This window comes from Netta rufina (genome assembly GCF_964035555.1).
Source record: "Netta rufina genome assembly, chromosome: 4".
Classification (NCBI taxonomy): domain Eukaryota; kingdom Metazoa; phylum Chordata; class Aves; order Anseriformes; family Anatidae; genus Netta; species Netta rufina.
The window spans coordinates 32,450,789-32,469,290 of NC_140127.1; the positions used below are offsets into that span (position 1 = coordinate 32,450,789).

Below are 18,502 nucleotides of genomic sequence, written 5' to 3' on the forward strand. Positions count from 1 at the left end.
TCTTACACAGACAAGACTCCAGTAGATGGGGGTATGATGCCCCCTCCCTTGCCGAAATAAAAAAACACCACCACTGTGAAACAATTGTCCATCTAGATGAGTGTCAGCATTAGAAGCTCAATATACAGATATTTTCTCTTTTTTCTGTATTAGAAAAACAACCATAATTATTTCTAACTGGAAACTTCCGCATACGATCTCCAGAAGAAAAAGCTTCTACAGTTGGCTAGATTTGAAGTTAGCTTTGAATATCAGGCATGAATTTGAATTCTTTCATGAGCATATATTTCACATTCTTTTGCCACCTTCCACGTGCCACAAAAGGAAATCACTTCAATATCCCATCAATCAGCTAAACGCAGAATCCTCCTCTCTGAGGCTATCAATTAGAACAATTGCTTTGGTGAGCAAAATGGAAATCATTCTTCCTTCTCTCTGGTCTTAAGTTCTACACTGAGACTTCAGCAAGTAATCTGTTTTGTCCAACCTTTCCTTCCAGTTGAAGACACTCCATCAGTTTTAAGCCACCACAAAAGTTTGAGGTTTGCACAATGCCATAGGTCTCCTCCCTGCACAAAACAGTTTCAGACCTGAGTTCACTCTTACCATTTCTGACAGATCACTTCCTTCTGCACATGGACTATATTCAGCAGGAAGAGCATGAATCTTGCACTGAAACCAAAATTACATATTTCCTGTATAGTATTCTGAGAGTAGGTATTGCAATTGAAATCAATACGTTTGCATTCTCTACCCCTGCTATGATGCTGCCTGTACATCCTACCTCAACCACACAGTCTACAGCTAACTTGCTACCTGCACCATCATATCATACACACATCAAGATTTGCAGACAGTGGAAGACAACAGCTTCATAGAAGTTCTTAAATATGAAGTTAGCTATAGAAGTTTAAAATTAAGAAAATACACATACTAAAGGGTTTGTTTCACTTTAAGCCTACATTCAACTTGAACTTGCACATTATTAAATCACCCTGAAAAAGTAACAGCAGTGTTATAACTTACGGATTTCCCAGAAATTCATAGGTAGGGGAACAACTCAAATACAAAATGAAACTTCCACTGCAGAAGCTGGGTTGTACTCTTAACCATCACAAGTCAAGGAAGTTAGACTGCAAACACCTTTAATATGAATACAAAATTCACAGAGGATATACATTCTGGGGAATGTAAATGAACGATAACAAGAGATTCTGACAGAACAAAAACATAAGGAAGGCTCTGTCAGGCCAAGAATTTAATGAGGAATGATTAAAAAGTTTGATTTACAGTTACAATACAGTTGTGTTAAGCACTGAAAACTTTAAGAATGTCAGCTGAAAGGCATTTGAACATACAGTACATAAATCATACAATCCACACAGTTGTAAATAACATATTTGAAGTATTTCATTTTACTTAATAGAACACAAAGCAATGTAACATGTGCAAATGAGGACTTCAATACACTCAATTTAAAATGTATATGATAAAATTGACAGAATTTTACATTTAAAGAAGGACTATGCTATTGATGGAGAAATTAAAAAAAAGAAATATCTTCCTCATTACTCCCCTTACTGACGTATGCTTTTCAATTAAATAGAAAAATCATACTGGCCCAATTTCCTTTCTCAAAATCACTTCTGTCCATGAAGATTAACTAAAGCTTCAACTCACTCTAAGTGTACAAAGAAACAGCATTTACACAGTCTACTTTCCCACGATGGGAACTGACAAACCATTATGTGAAAGGGTTCTTGGATTATGTACACTGGTTGAAAACATTATCTTGTAAAAAGGCACATACCTGTGATTTAAGGCTAGTACGGTTGTTTTTTTTTTTTTCCATAGAGAAAGTAAAATTTTAAATGAAATTAGTACATTGTATGGTCAGCCTCACTCAGCAAACCATTTGGTGCAAAGCAAAAACGTGTGCTTAGAAGCCTCAGACTGACAGTGATTCTTGCTTTAGTGTTTTTTTCCTTTAATTCTATGATGGAAATGTACATCTTTTTAAAAGGCATTTGCTCTAATTCCACTAGTCAATGAGTGTTCTGATACTGCTGTCTTATACGCAGGCACTGCATACAGACCTTATATTATTAATCTGCAAAATATTCTTTTAACTCTCTCCTTTTTAAAAGTCATACGAAAATCATTAAAGATGTTTTCTATATTCATCTATAAAATACCAGATGTTGGTACAAATCATGTAAACCTCCATTTGGAAATATTTTGACCAGCCACCAAAATGACCAGAGATCACAAACATAATTTGTCAGTGCAAATCTATATAGTTTTCTTTCCCCTCCCTCCCTCCCTCCCCCATCCCAGCTACAGAAATAACCACCAACCTTCACATACAAAAGGAGTGCTCTATATTTGAAATGATAGAAATTATGTTTGGTTACCTTAAAGTTACCCACTTTCCCACCAAATTCAGTTTTACAGTATTATAAAAGGGAAACAAAATTAAAGCTGTCTGTGCAAGAATCACTACAACAGTCCTTCAACCCCAACCCTTAATTCTTATTAGATTTATTGATTTTAGGTTAGCATCAGCTCCTCTTCTCTGATTACTGTTCTTCAAGCCAGGATGGAGCATCTGCTCCAGGAGTTTTCAACTTGATGTGGAACTGTTTAAGTGTCTGTTCAAGCTGCTTTTGATTCCCAGCAAAGTACGCTGCAATGGCATTGTGGAACAGAACGAGCTGATTGTGCAACACCTTAACCTGCAGGCAAGGACAGAGATTGGTTCAGATGAACAGGCAGATGCAAATAACGTCACACATCCATTATAACAAAAACAGGCATATCTGAGATGCTCAGACGTCACACGAGGTTATTTAATGAAAGTTTACAAATACAAAATGCAAATATTAAATTCCCTATTATTAAAGTGATTTAGTATTTTCATAAAGTAAGCTTAACTAGAAACACCAACTCAATATGCTCGGACCGCAAGCAATTCACTGAACAGCATAATGTTAGCAAATTACAAATACTTGATTACTTGAAATTAGATGCCATACCTCTGTGCAGTATACCTACCTGCAAGCCAAATGCATTTCCCTAAGACACTACATGACAAATGCTTTAAGTATACAGTTCATTTATTTGTCCCCTCCTGCAAAGAGGTGCTGTTCTCTAGCTCTTGCATACTCAAGTCAAGAAAAACTGATGCTCTTTTCCCAGCAATATTTCTTGCCCGCCTCCTCTAATGCAGGATTATTTACAGCGCTTAGTCAATATCTTGATTATAAAACGTGCAGAGTAGTTGTGAAACACAACTCATCGCAGCAATCAAAACTTGGGGAGAAGGGCACGAAAGCAGCCGGAGGGCATCACTGTTCCCTTCTGGTCTAGTCCGCGATGACAGACTATAGTGCTGATGAAGTCTAAGCAAAGTCAAGTAAACATTTACATTTTCACTGTAGCACACCAGGAAACCTGAAGTCATGAATGCATAGTAGTGTGATGAAAAGGCATCCGTCCAGTGTTACCCATAACCAGAAACTTGTCCTTTTTGTTCCTGAGTGTACTCTCAGCCCAGCACGACCCTACTCTTGTGCCACAAAGCCTGACTACCGAAGAGGTGGCCCTGTGCCTGTTTCCAGCCTACAGGACCTCAAGCCCACTTAGCCAACATGGAAGAGAACAGAGAAACAGAGTGGCTGACTGAGCCCAAAGGGATGATGTGGCAGGCAGCAGGTTTAGATTTCTCTATAGGTACTTTGCTTGGGTAGCTTTTATCACAAAACTTCTGTGAACTTCTCTGAAATCATCTGATAGTTGTATGTATTCAGTCAGGCCTAGGCTTCAGTATATACACACATGTATGCACACACAACCAAGAATTGACAACAAAGTCAAATGATTCAAATTGAAAAACGCTTTGCTTGTTTGTTTTTGAACTACCAAAGCTAACTCATTTTATGAAGTTCTATCCCAGCGCCAGATCATTGTGATATAAGTTTGGGGATAGTTACCAAACTGGTAGCTGAGGTGCCGGATGTTACTACTTCTGCTCTCCTCCTTCCGAAGACAGTTCCTAAGCCAATCCCCAAAATGACTGGGGGAACTCATTGTCCTCAGCTCTATTAAACATTCAATAAAAGCATATACTCAACTCCTCCTGTAAGCTCAACGATGAAGCAGCAGCCAGGTGAGACAAGAGAGTAATCTAATATCTCAAATCACCTGATGTCCACTGCAACAAAACCCCCCAAAACAGCTGAAATCTTGACTACAAGCATTCATTTAAAACCAAGTTCAAAGTGAACCAGCTTTCCCCTGAAGAAAGCTCAGCCTTGCCCACTCCCGTATCCAACCATTGATCCCCACTGCCATAGTGTTTCACCTTAGGCCTGTGTTGGCAAAACACGCAGTTATGCAGTCAGTTGGATCAGGGAACAGATCTAGATTAAAACTAACCAGACAACAACATATTTGCCTTAGCCTGGATCCGTTCCCCAATCTGATTCTCTGCACAGCTGCAAAAACACTTCTGTAAGCACAACAGAGAAGGCAATGTGGGGGAAGGGGGATACAAGAGGACGGGACCACCTCCTTCTACACCAAAGCCTTGATGTGATGTGACTGTCAGATTACAGAGCTAAAGGCCAAATCTTAAGCACTGAACTGCAGCATCCACTCCAGCAAATAACCATTTGAAGATTTGCCTATCAATAAAATAACATAATTCTAAGTTGCTAAAATACGGGTTCCAAAGTGCAACTAGCATGCCTGTCAAAAAGCCATTGTGTTTTTTCAAGTTGAACATCATTTTAAATTATTGCCCCTTGTTAATTAACTATATGCATATCTGTTCCTCATTACGAGATGAGTAAGCATTCCATAATAGACTTGGCAAACTTTAGTCTCAAAACAAAACTGAACTTTCTACTTAAACAAAAAATGGACATGGCCTAGAGAGAAGATGTGAGTTTCCTATTTCACACACAAGATACTGTAGGTTGGAACTCAGTCCCCACGTTTCCTGTTTTTTTCCCCACATTTCCTCATGCTTCCTTTGTGTGTATATGATTTTTTTTTTTTTGTATTGCCCAGACTAAAAAAAATATGTATTTATTAGGAGGTAACCATGAACTGATATATCTAACTGAAAATTAAATCCTAAAATACTTAATTGCTTTGCTATAGCCAAGTTTCATTACACAATTCTGCATTCAAGACACAAGCAAACAATAACTAAGCTTGAGACTACACTGTACTATATCCTGCATCAGAATATAGAAGACCCCAAGCCCCAAGGGTTCACAATCAACAGCAGGAAAGCTGTCTGGCTACTGCGCCATTCTTACCTAAAGACTTCCCTAATTAATCTCTGAACTATCACCTCTGGATCGATGCACCTCTGGACTCAGAATCATGACGATGTGTATTAGTAACACCGATGATCAGAGATTTGCATGTTCTAGCATGTTGTAACACACGTCTGGCAAGGCCATTCCTTGTTCAATAAAGCTACTCAAATACTAACCTTCATTTGCCTTGCACGCAATAAGCCTAAAAAAAAAAAAAAAAAAAAAAAAAAAAAAAAAAGGCTTTCCAGAAGAGCCTACAAATGCAGCCCTTCGTGAGAACCCAAGTAAAACACGACATGTATTTTGTCTGACTGATCTTCCTTTATTTTGACCTCCCATTCTATTAAATGGGCACCAAGACAATTTGGTCCCATGAATGGGCACACTAAAATAAACAGCAAGTTCCTGCTCCTCCTAAGGATATAGTAGCAGTATAGCCACTATTATGCCCTCCCTAGAACTACTGTAACACCTTAGCAATGTCAAAAATGCTTTTCCCTTTGCCAGTTCAACATCATATATGGTCTTCAGTTTAAACCATCTCCTGAAGAGTGCACCACTCCATCAGCTGAAGCAGCAATATTACAGACACACACAAACGTTTGCTGATTGAGTAAGCAATTGTTCTCAGGTACCTTTGGAAGAAGTAGAGCATCTGGGATTGTAGAAATTAGATTTTAATTTCAATTAAATTTAACACTTATTGATCATACAGTTAATAATCCTTTAAAGTATAAAATACAATTGACTTAAGAGCAGTTGCATATACTTTATATGAACCTAAAAATTAAAATTAATGCTTGTAATGGTTATATAGTCGTCTGGCTGATCAGTTGTGCATTCCGATTTTTTAATACTAGCTGCAGGACAAGTATGAGGTCTCACATGAGCTCTCCTATGTTGATGTTGACAAAAGATGGTTGACACCAGAGAAAGGAATAAAGATGTCAGGTCGGTAAGAGGAATCTCTCAGATAACCACTGCCTCTGACTACGTATCAGGAAACGCTCTGGGCAACAGAAGAACGAAAACCCAAATAGACAGCTGCAACCTGGAGAAAAAAGCTCTTCACAAATTTAGGATTAAGACAATGTCAAGTATATTTTGGAGAATTGTACATAAAAAAAATCAAAAACACCAACAGGGAATTTATGTGAGCAGGCCTCTCAGTACAGAATTATATTTAAGCCCATTATTTGACTGTACAGGAAATCCTTTCTGTGGTTTAATTGGGAACAAAGTTCCAGTCTCCCTTTAGAAAATATTTTGACATCTCTACTGTCAGAACTTGGAAGTATCAACCAGTGATAAAATGTTTTAAGCATGTTAAAGTCCCCTCTTCGTAAAAAAACGGAAGGAAAAAACTATCTTCCAGAAACTAAATTTGTAGGCTGTGACTGCTAACAGGATGTTTGACCTAATCCAGGACTGTCTGTCAGTAGGAAAACAACTTCACTAGTGTTCCATAATTTTTTTTTTTTTTTTTTTTTGAAATAAAGGCTTTTTTGTGAAGCAAGATGGAAGTAAAATGTTTTCACTCTGAAGCTTTCGTACCTGTATAAAGTGATCATTGCACTATACAGTTAATGCAAACCAAGAAGTATGGTAAGTGTTATTTTGACTAAATTGAATTCAAGCATCAAAATTCCCATACAGATATGAGCTAGAAGAAACAAACAGTTTCACCACAAGCCTGTAATATATTATATTAATATTAAACAACATACTAAAAGAGGAAAATGATGTAAACAAAAATACCCAACACCTTCAGGATACCCATTTTCAACCTAGTTTAGCTTTAAAACTTAAATTAGTAAATCCTCATAAGAACATAATTATCAGCATTTGGATTAGACTTCACCTTGTTTAGGACAGTGAGTTTTAATAAGAATTTTTCCATTTGCAAGTTAATGGGCTACAAGTTCAGCATAACAATGAATGAAACTCAGGACAATACTGGCTTTAAAATCACCTGATGACCTGGTTCACTAACTCTTAACACACTATCTGGGCTACGTGGTTCCAAACCCCTAGTCCTAATGCAAACACTGGTATAAAGCAACAGTGCACAGAAGCTATGTTTTCATTATATATTCTTTTGGAATTGAAAAGGGTTGTTTTCTCTTCTTTTTGCTTGCTCTACTTTTAAATTAGGATATATTTTAAGATCAAATAACTAAAAGTATTTCTAACAAAGCAGGAACATACAGGACAAAATATCTAAGCACAAAACCAGAAGCTGTTACTTACCTTATTTTCTTCCAAAAATTTCAATTTGATAGATACATCATTACGCATCTTGTCATACTTCTCTTTATGCACTTGAAACAACTGCTGTGATTGCTCAATCTTTGGTAGAGTGTTTGCATCACGAGGGCCAAGATTCAGCTCTTCTAGGTCTGTTCGATAGGCATCGTATTCAATCCTGAGAAAGAGGAGGAAAAAAATGTAAAGGCAATGTGTCTTAAAACAGACTTCACATAAGTGCCAATTACAATAGAAAGTAAAGCAAACAGTCTAGTAGGGGGAAAAAAAGAAAAAACAGGCAAGTTATCTCGATTAATAGGAGGGAGAAAAAAACACCTCTATGTACATAGTATAAAAGCTGCTTCCGCAGCGTTCTGTTGCTGTCTCAAACATGCTTCCAACCCTCTGCTTTGTGCAGGCTTCAGTGGTCAGGTCCTTTCCTGGGACATCTGAGCTTATTAAGACAGTTTATCTAGCCACAGAGTGCATTCCCATGTGTCATTTTCCTATTGCTGAATTATCATAGTGAACAGTTTGCATCAAGAGCATGAGAAGCACTACAGGCAGAGCATCCCCTTAAGCAGAAGTGAGTAATGGCTTACTTTACCAAAATTACCAAAATGTCCCAAGGCTTTTACAACATGTTCTAATTTAGTTGCTATCCCAAAACTGGATGGGAACAATCTGCCCTGTGGCTACAGAGGCTGATGGTATTTATACCCTGCCAAGGGCTCATCCTATGTACCTAGGGAAGTCAGATACCCTGGATCACCACCACTGAGCAAGCTAAGAGAGAAAGTTAAGTCTAACAAGAGAATAAGTACTTCAGCTAATCCTGCAGTGAAGGCATATATTCCACTTCTAAATAAAACCAGATGAAAAAGGTTTTCTAATCTACTTTTTTTCCTAGCAAAGTCAGCAGTAATTAGCAAGTAAAGAGAAGCCAACACTGCAAAAAAATACGAAATTCTGTTATAGATGCTGGTAGCAAAAATTGAACTGAAGTTATGGTATTGGCTCTTGCCTGATAATACTTAAATTAACTCATCTAGTCTTCACATATCACTATTTAAAAAAGAAAGCCTCCTGATACTCTTCCATGTTAGAATGTACTTTTTATTACACAAATCAAGATGCAGTCATACCTTCTCTCATTTTAATGAGAAAAAAAAAATCAAAATACTTCTGTATTCAAGAACAATAAACTTCTATTCAACATTGTCATCAAAAACATCAAGCAAATTTTTGTTAACAAAATTACATGAAGTTCAGCTTTCTGTTCATCAACATGTAACATTTGTGTGTGGAAAAGCACCTACAGATTATTATTAAAGATATCATGAAATTCATCTTCTGCTTTCCAACGTTACATAAAAGCCTACTGAACACTGGATCCTTGCCAGATAAACTATTTTTATATTTTAAAACATTACTGCAAATGGATGAGACAAACAGTGACAGCCTTTAAATTTTTTCCCCTCCTCCTATGCAATATGGGCTCCTTTGTTCAGTACCATCTAGCACTTGGCCTGGTACAGCAACCAACAATACCCAGAGATCAGCCTAGGGTCACAAGCACCCCTGCCCAAGCCTCACTCACTACTCACTTGGTTTTGGTCTTAAAGTAGTGGAACCTAGTGTATCAGTGTATCACGTGATGGATACCGATTTCAATGGAACAAACCAACCTATTTCTGTCTTACTTTGTCAAGTATAGACATTTATAAAACTGGAAGCATCAAAACTAAAAGCTAGTTAAAAACCAACTTGTCAGCTAGTGGCATAAGCACTCCAAAGGATAATATGATGTATTCTGAGGAAAAGTGATTACAGTATTCACTGGTCTCATCCTGACTTTCATTGCCACTATGATTCAGGCTTTATTTAATGAATTTATGACTTAGTTCCAAAAGGAAAATAATAAAGAGCTGATAGAAGAGGGAGAAACAGATGAATGCTAAAGTACAACCATGGAAAGGGAAGAGAAAGATCAAAAATAAAAGTGAGCCATTTTCGATTGCAAAGCGACAGACTGGCTATGTAAGTGAAGAGCCTTCATAATTTATTTGCTTTATTAAAATGGAAAAAAGAAAAGTATTTCTTTGAGGAAAAGAAAGGGAAACTCCGAAGTACTTCAGGAGGAAAGAACCAGACATTCAGAAGGATTGGCAAGAACAATCTTAGCAGATGTATAAAGTTTCAAGAGGATGCCTGAAAAGTGTATGAACTGGCTTTATTTTTTTAAGGTAAAGGATTAAGAAAATAAAACACAACGTAACTGTTAGGTTAGTTATGCTTTTCATGCCTTTTGAAAGTTTACCTGAATATCAAAACAACAACTTAGTACTTTGCTTATAAGTACGCTTAAAGCATTAGAAGAGAACCATTAAAAAAAAAGGAGAAAGCTATAGAACTCAAGCCATTTGCAGTTTTTGACCTAAAAATAAAAAAGAAGTGCATTAACTGCATCTTTCAGCAAATTAGAAGAAAAATGCTATCCTCTTTAATGAAACTGAAAGAGGAAAAGAATGAAGCATGAAGAGCCACAACTCTAGCCACTACCAGAAGAAAATTTGTCCTCAGTGCTGTGCTGTATCTGGAGTAAAGTAATCTCCAGGTCAGGAAATCCATTATCTTCTGCTAGATATTATTCACCCATTATGAAGTATTTTTGTTTTTTCCCTTTCTAGACCAAACCTGCAACTTCTATATAAAAATTGAAGTGTGAACTACAAGTATTGTGCATCAACAGAAGCACAGGATGAACTGCCTTTCAGGCAAAGATTATTTCATTAACTACAACATCGCTAGATCAACGGGTTAATCTTGCACTGTTCCTCTGCTTAGAAAGCCACCTTAAGCTTGCTAGCAGGAAAAAAAAAAAAAGCTACTCTTTTTCAGAAACAAAGATAAAATAAAATGAAGTCTACAACAGAACATTTACAAAACATTTGAAGATATGTACAATGAGACGGATAACTGTAAATTCTCATTATATGAGAGTTGTGTTATACTGAAAAGGTTTTAGATAGCAGGTTAGTAACTCAAATGCAAGGGCTAAACTGATATAAGGTTTGTTTCCTCAAGATTAATTGGTAATTAAAATAGCTAGACATAGAATAACCATACCTAGCACTTTCATATTGTTTCACAGTCAATAACGTATCCTCAATTGTTTTATTCACCAATGTGTTCACATTGGCAATAAAGAAGTTAATAGCCCCAAGAAGAGTCTCTCCATTTTTAGCTAGAAGTTTCTGCGTATCTGCATTGTAGCCAAACTCCTCCTGTAAACAGAGCAGAGAAAAGAACTGTAGATCATCTCAAATCATAACATTCATCAGCAGCTATAAAAAAAACATACAAAAACACAGACATGGAAGTTCTGTCACTTCTGTTTGGACACAGTTATGATTAAACACGTATGATTTCAATACAATAGTCAGTTCACAGCTTTTATGAAATTCCTCTAACATCAGTAAAGCACTGTTTACAATTTTGAAACCATGTGATGTTAAACTCTATTTCATAATGTTTTTTTTTTTCTGAACTTGAAAAATATGAATGCTACTTAGAAGCGCTAACAATCATTACGTTGCCATTCAGCACTGGTTTAATCCAGCATCTCTCATGTGGTTGTCTAGGTAATGCCTTAACGCCAACAGAGACACCGCTACATTAAATACAGTAATATAACTAAATTCACAAGGGCACACAGCATTAATTAGCTACTAACTTTTGTTCTTACACATTCTGGAAAGGAGGCCTGAAAAAAAATATTAGATCTATAATATTTTATTAGACTGTAAGTAACCAAAAAAGGCAGAGCATCACAACGGATAGCAAATAAAAGCAATAACGTAGATCAGATATAAGTTTTAAATGAATAAGGGAGAAATTACCTCCAAGGCATTCCGGTCACATTTGGATATATGACTTACTGCCTTTATTTTTCCTCCCTTTTCTGACAGCAGCATAAGCACTGACCAAGGCTGCAAAGATTTTCCTAATGCACGGATGCCAAACAAGTCCAATTATTACATTTATGTCATCCATATGGCATCTTCATACTCTGCAGATGGGAGTTCTCATAAAAGAGTATAATTTCTGGTTGCAATGGCTATAAAACACACTAGGAACATATTTGGAACTTGGTCTGCCAATAACTGACTCAGAAGCACTGTATTCTCCCAGTTTCCTTTCATCTAAAACAAACAACCAAAGCCAAATGATATTTCATGTTAACTTAATGACTTCATGTGGGTAAGGCTAATGGGCAGTGGTAAGGGAAGGAGTTTCTAGGAAAGGAGGTGCAGTGGAAATGAACAATTTAAGGGAGAAAATAGGAGGACAACATAGGGCACCTTTTCATGAGCTAAGATCTAAAAAATCCTGCTAAAAGGTAACTTCATCTCCTTCATTTTGCACAGCTGTTCGTATGGCAGAAGTATTCCCTCAGATCACCACAGATCCTGCTGAAATCAAGTAAAAGCACTTTCCAGCTGGTTCTCCTCTGACATTGCTAACTACACAGCAACACAAGCACTAGCACAGGGAAGAAGCAGGAGCATCCAGGCAAAGGCAACAGCAGAAGTCAGACTGCTTCTCTAGCAGGACTTAGTCTGAACTTTCCCTCCTACAGACAAGACCACAATTAGTTCTCCAGCTGGTCCTCTGACCCCGATCAGTGCAGACCCAAACGAGCAATATTACCCAATTCAAAGCAGGGAGGTAAGACAGATAGGACCATCGTGGTCTGCAGTACTGAGAGACAGACATGCAAACCACACCAAAGCTGTCTTGCTACTGGTTCATAATTTCACAGGAAAAAAAAGTGAGTTTTGTCTGCAGCCTTTGCAGATAACACTTATGAAAGACAGGAAATCCTTTCTGTATCAAGAGTTCGTGCTCCATGCACAGGTCAATTAAAATTGGAAGGCATCAGTCTGTATAATTAGAGGCACATGAGCCTGGAACCAGGAGTTATCTTTGTATCCAAAAGAGAAACTGTAAAACATTCATACTAAGTAATGCCTCTGTAGATACCACATTAAAATCTCATTTTGTTAACATGCATAAACCAAACAATATTACCTTTAAGAAGTGATTTTTTCCACCTTACATGCTGCTATCAAATTAAACATTAAAGACTAACTGCTCAGAAATTCCACTTGCAGTCTCGCACAAGTTTCAGAGACAACAATGCTATCCAAACATTCAAGAACAGGCCAGGCTACAGACAGTAATACAGTACAGATTAAACAAAGGGAAAACACAAAGAGGAAAGAGACAAACATCAGGCAAGTCTCCAAGAGGCAAAGGTTAGATAACTTTTATTACAGCAGCAGAAACCTTTATTTGATTTTTATGAACAGCCCCATTCAATAATCTACATAAGAGATGAATGACTGAAACAAATTCCAAGACCAGTACAAGATGCTGAAAGAACCTGGAGGAACAGTATTCCCATTAGAAATACAAGCTATTCATGGAAAAAGCATTCATTAAACAGGAGCACAATGCCAGATTTAATCCAAGTTTCAGAAGAAACATCCAGCTTCAGCACATACTTCATAACAATCACTAAGTCCTGCCACAAACCACATACCCACATTTGTGTCAAGAGTCAACTGATTACTCAGAACTACTACTTTTAGCAGATTTAATTTCTTAGCTGCTAGAAGTGCTATATTTTCAGATTTTCATCTGTCAGGCTATAATACTAGGACTTGCACTGCAGTAGATTTTCTTTTTTCTTTTTTTTTTTTTTTTTTTTTTAAAAAAATAGCTATCAGTTAAGATTCCTATTTATAAACATTAACTCCATCTCCTCCCCTGAAACTCAGCAGGAGTAGGGAATCATGAAAAGGGAGTAATAAACACAAGTTCTACCTTTAATAACAACGTTAATTGGGGCTGTTTTGGCACCTGTGTCTTAGGAAATCATTAAAACCCTGGTTTTCCAAAGGATCAGTATCAGTATCAAACTGATTATTCTGTAATCCCAGAGTTAAAATCAATGTAGAAGCAAACCAGCTATTTTTTGATATGCAACATTTACCTTCTTTCTTTACAGCACACAGCTTTATGATCAGTAAGAAAATGACAGTGTTACATAAGCTTCTAAACTTCTAAGAACAATCCAAATGCAGTTATCTGAAATTGTCTCTCTCGCTCAGAAACTCCAAAGAATATAGATTAGTCCTGTTAGTAGCAAAATTCTGATTAAAAAACGGACTCTGAGATGAAGTCTCAGTGCTTCAGTTTACTACAGAAAAATCATTTGCTCACATTTCACATGAAGAAGTGAAGTAATGTGCCCTACTCTACTTACTCCCAGGCATATTCCCCAAAGACATCCTGTAATTGGCATGAAGTAATGCTCTGGAACATAGACATTTCATTAGAAGCAAAAGGCGTAGTAAAATGCATTTTCTATAAACAAAGCAAAGTTGTCAGCTCTTGAGTCCAATTATCGGCTAAAGGCAAACATTTAGAAACAATTAAGAACTCCAGTAACTGCAGTGATATCCTATAGTTTTAAATTAATTACATAAATTTTTAACAAAAAGAACATCATGTTGTTACCAACAACGCTTATAGAAATAGCTGCTAGATACTATACACCCTGCACAAGTCAATTAGGCTTATCTTCATCTCTGCCCTTTTTTTTTTTTTTTTAAACACTATAAAAGTCTTACATGAAGTTCCAATGATTTCAAACTCAGGTCAGCAAAAGCATCTCCAAGTTGCCTCTGGGTGTGCACCATCTGGAAGAGTTGTGTGGACAGCGTCTGTGCCAGTTTCAAGATATTTTCGTATTTTTTTTTGTTATCTCTCAATATATCTATTTGAGCTTCTAGTTCCAGATCTACTGTTCTCGAGCCACGACCCAGTTTTTCAGAGATGATCTGACGTGTACACTGGAAAAAAATTTAAATTATAAAGAATCAAATATATCCAAGACAACACAGCATACACCCATTTTCAGCTTCAAGGGACAGATAATTACACACAATTCTTTCACAATCACCCCTCCCAATATAAGTTTGCACAACAAACTGAAAAAACAACACACTCTTTAGAAGTTCATCAGGACTCAGCAAGAACAGTTGGACAAGTCTCAACTCTTACTAATATGAATATTCAAGTTAGCAAATCAAGAGCATAACTAATTGCTTCTCAAGTAAAAGAATGCTTATCTCTTTTACATTTGGTGAATCTTATTAAGTTAAAAGAAGCAATTATTTAGCTCTCTATATTAAAGTCCATTAATGGAAGTACTACCAGTTTTGCATAAAAATTTCTACTCAGTCATCTTTCAGGCTTTGTCTACCAACCATCCAATTCCAAACAACGCATGGCTGCTTTTTTTTTTATTTATTTATTTATTTATTTATTTATTTATTTTAAGTTTCCAGTGAGACCCTGAACAGCTCTAAGTTTTTACTTTCATTTTTTGGAGATAGAAGATGATGGATGGGAGGGTAATCTTTACTATGCTTTTAAAGCTGACTCACAACTTTCACTAAGAAACATATAAAATTATTAAAATGCATTTCTCATTATTCACACAGCTATAAAACGGAGCTAATTGTTAAGAGTACTACTTGTAACCAAAAAAGTCTTTCTGAGGCAGCTCTGCAGTTCACTGACATAGTGAGCAGCAAAACCTGCTCTTACTAGGCCAGCCAAAGGGTATGACAGCTTCGGCAGCTGCCACATTCCAGTTACCTGTGACATCTCCTTGCCAGAGATTTGAACCCGACTCAACAGTGAGCCTCCCAAGACACACCACTGGGGCTTCCCCTTGGGTGATGCATCGGAGAAGCCAATTGCCAAGCAGATGTGGCAAAACCATGCAACTTCTCTATGTAAAGGAGCAATTATTTGCTGCTCTAGTTATGATTAATTTTAAGTTAATCCGTGGTCCCAAGAGGTGAAGACAAAATTAAGTTACACATATGAAGGAGAACTGTTAGAAACAGAATTACAAGGCAACTACATCCACAAAAAAAAATAAGTGCAAAATTTAAGTTTCATTAGGAGAGATAGAGCCCAACTCTATCTTAAAACATATTCCCAGGGTACATTACAACACTAGATTTTCCAGGATTTCCAAATTCAAGGAATTTGGATTAGTCCGGTCTTTACTTACTTCCAAAGGAGATACTCTTTTAACCTTCTAGAACTTCTCAATAATTTCTAAATTGAATAGATAAAAACAAGAAAGACTCAAAAAAAGAAGCAAGTAGAACAAGATGGTCATAAGTGATAAGCTTTAGATTGGAAGCCAGGATTTGGGCTACCTCATTAGATTCAACAAGTTAACAAGAAAGAGCATAGCTAACCTAGTAGAATTTTTTCTGTCAAGAATCTGAAATTTTGGAGAGCACACCAGGTCATATCATCACAGAATTGACCTTTAATACTAAGACCTGCAACTGAAACTGTAAAAAAAAAAAAAAAGTCTTAGCAAAGAGTATGCTAGGAGTATAAATAAGCATTTGACAAGACATAAAAGCAAACATGGAATTAAAGGAGAAATGCTGGCTATTTTCCAAGAAAATGCTCAGACACATACCTATTGAAATGAAAGGAAACGTCATGAAAGTTAAAATTTTTGGAAGCAAAAAAATGTTCACACAGGAAGAAGTTACTTTCACCCAAGGAGTACTTGCCTCAGAAGTTACGACAAAATACATGAAGAAAACAGTACTGGCAAATGAGAAAATGAGGAATGAGTCACTTGAAATACTTATTCCGTATGCTTCATTAAAGTGAGATGTAGTTGAAGCTGAACACTGAACAAGAGTAACAAAGGGGATGCACCTACCTACTATTTTCATTTACTCTGGTTCTAACTGAACTAGTATAAAGACAGGTTGCTCTGTTTTCTCACTAGCAAACAGAGAGAATATTCCACACGCAAATGGTTTGGCATTGTTTTAAAAAGAAACCTATAAAGAACATTTTCCTGCATAATAATACCACACTTCTCAAGAAGTGAAAAGACAAATTTTAAGAAAAATAATTCTCAAAGCAAAAAACAACAGAAATAGATTTAAGGGAAACGTCTCAGAAATACAAGTTCTACTAGTAGCCCAGTAGAGGCTTGTGAAACAGATACAGTGTTTTTTCCTCAAAGTTTAAGCTGTTGTAACCCAGACTGCATTAAAAGAAGTGTGACCAGCAGGTCAAGGGAGGTGATTCTCCCCCTCTAGTCTGCTCTCTTGAGAGCCCACCTGGAGCACTGCTCAGCTCTGAGGCCCCCAACCTAAGACAGACACGGACCTGTTAGAGCAGGTCCAGAGGGCCACAAAGATGACCAAAGTGCTGGAGCATCTCTCCTGTGAAGACAGGCTGAGGACATTGGGGTTTTTCAGTCTTGAGAAGATAAGGCTCCAAGAAGACCTCATTGTGGCCTTCCAGTACCTACAGGAAGCCTACAGGAAAGGTGGAGGGGGACTCTTTGCCAGAGCATTTTGTGATAGGACAAGAGGAAATAGACACTGAAAGAAGGGAGATTTAGATTAGGTATTTGGAAGAAATTCTCTACTATGAGGGTGGTGAGGCACTGGCACAGGCTCCCCAGAGAGGCTGTGGCTGCCCCATCCCTGGAGGTATTCGAGGCCAGGTTAGATGGGGCTTTGAGCAACCTGGTCTGGTGGGAGGTTTCCCTGCCCAGGGGAATTTGGATCTCAATGATCTGCAAGGTCCCTTCCAACCCAAACCATTCTATGATTCATTCTCTGACGAAAAACAAGAAGATTAGCTGCTTTATTAGAATCGTTGAAAGCAAAGAAGAGTCACAAATTCCTTGGGTCTGTCTTACTACTAAAATGAAAAAACCTCTCTCATCCAAAGGGGGAGTCTGGGGAAGGGAAAGAACAAAAAATGCTCTGGCCATTAGATCATGGGAGAAGAAAAGAGAACAACTTTTGAGGCTAACTCATGATTACTAAGGAACAGAAGGCTGGAGGGAATGAAGAGGGCCACTAGTTGCAAAGGCAACAGAATAATCTTATTACATCATGAGTTTGGGGAGAAGGTTAAGTGGTCTATGAAAATTCATGATTAGCTTAGGCAGAAGAGCAACATCAACCCCCTGTAATTATCAATGGTAAACAGTTGCTTAAACAGACACAGAAGCAGGAGATAACAAAAGCAAATGTGTCCCATTCACAGAAACGCATAGGGGACAAAAAACAGGGTATACAAAATACATACAGGCATACTTAATCATCACTTCACAGATGGGTATGATCTCTGGACGTAACAGAGAAAGTTGCTAAGGAGTGGTATCTGCAAGTAAGAGCTGGCTGACAAAGAGGACAAGTGGAATGGAAAGCTAAAAACAAAGCGACAGATACTGAAGACGCTAGGAAAAAGGTGGAAGGTCTCTGGAGCACACTTTAAAGAAATCATCATTTAGACACTGACGATCTATCTTCCTGAAGATTTCACACATTTGATCAATGAGGAAGATTTACAGAAGAAAACCAACTGACTTCGCAAAGCTTCAGAATTTTAGTTCCAGTTACACATTTCTTAATTCGAAGTGGTTCCCAGCAAGTAGCCTGCAGAAAAAGGAAGGCCTAAAGACTGATCTACTACATCTCATTGTTGATATACATTCTATCAAGGCACTGCAGCCGTAACACAGGAGTTGTGTGACTCATGCGTCAACTGTTGAAGTCTGTAAAGTCAAAGCTTAAAAAATAACTTTTCTGAAGTTTAAAAAAAGCAACTAGTGATTTGAAAAGTTGTATTGATCCAATAGTCACTTTCTTCATATAAATGCCCACACAAAGTCCCTGCATATATTTCAGGATGTGAGGCCTTACTGGGATACACCGAATTTCCCCTCACTCAGCACCCTGACCCTCACAGTGGCCAAAAGAGGCCTTAAAAAGACCGTGTGC

At 37.4% G+C, this 18,502-nt stretch overlaps 1 protein-coding gene across 8 annotated transcripts in view; it reads right to left on the bottom strand.

Moving 5' to 3' along the window:
• Window positions 1-1,128: 1,128 nt before the first annotated feature.
• ARFIP1 (ARF interacting protein 1) overlaps window positions 1,129-18,502 on the bottom strand; it is a 42,185-nt gene continuing 24,811 nt past the window's right edge. For all 8 annotated transcript variants that reach the window (XM_084286628.1, XM_084286630.1, XM_084286627.1 and 5 more), the window contains 4 exons: window positions 14,279-14,500; window positions 10,707-10,864; window positions 7,581-7,755; window positions 1,129-2,735 (listed from right to left, as the gene is read on the bottom strand). In XM_084286628.1, the coding sequence (XP_084142754.1) occupies window positions 2,580-2,735; window positions 7,581-7,755; window positions 10,707-10,864; window positions 14,279-14,500 (711 nt within the window). In that variant the 3' untranslated portion in view covers window positions 1,129-2,579. The remainder of the gene's footprint in view (window positions 2,736-7,580; window positions 7,756-10,706; window positions 10,865-14,278; window positions 14,501-18,502) is intronic.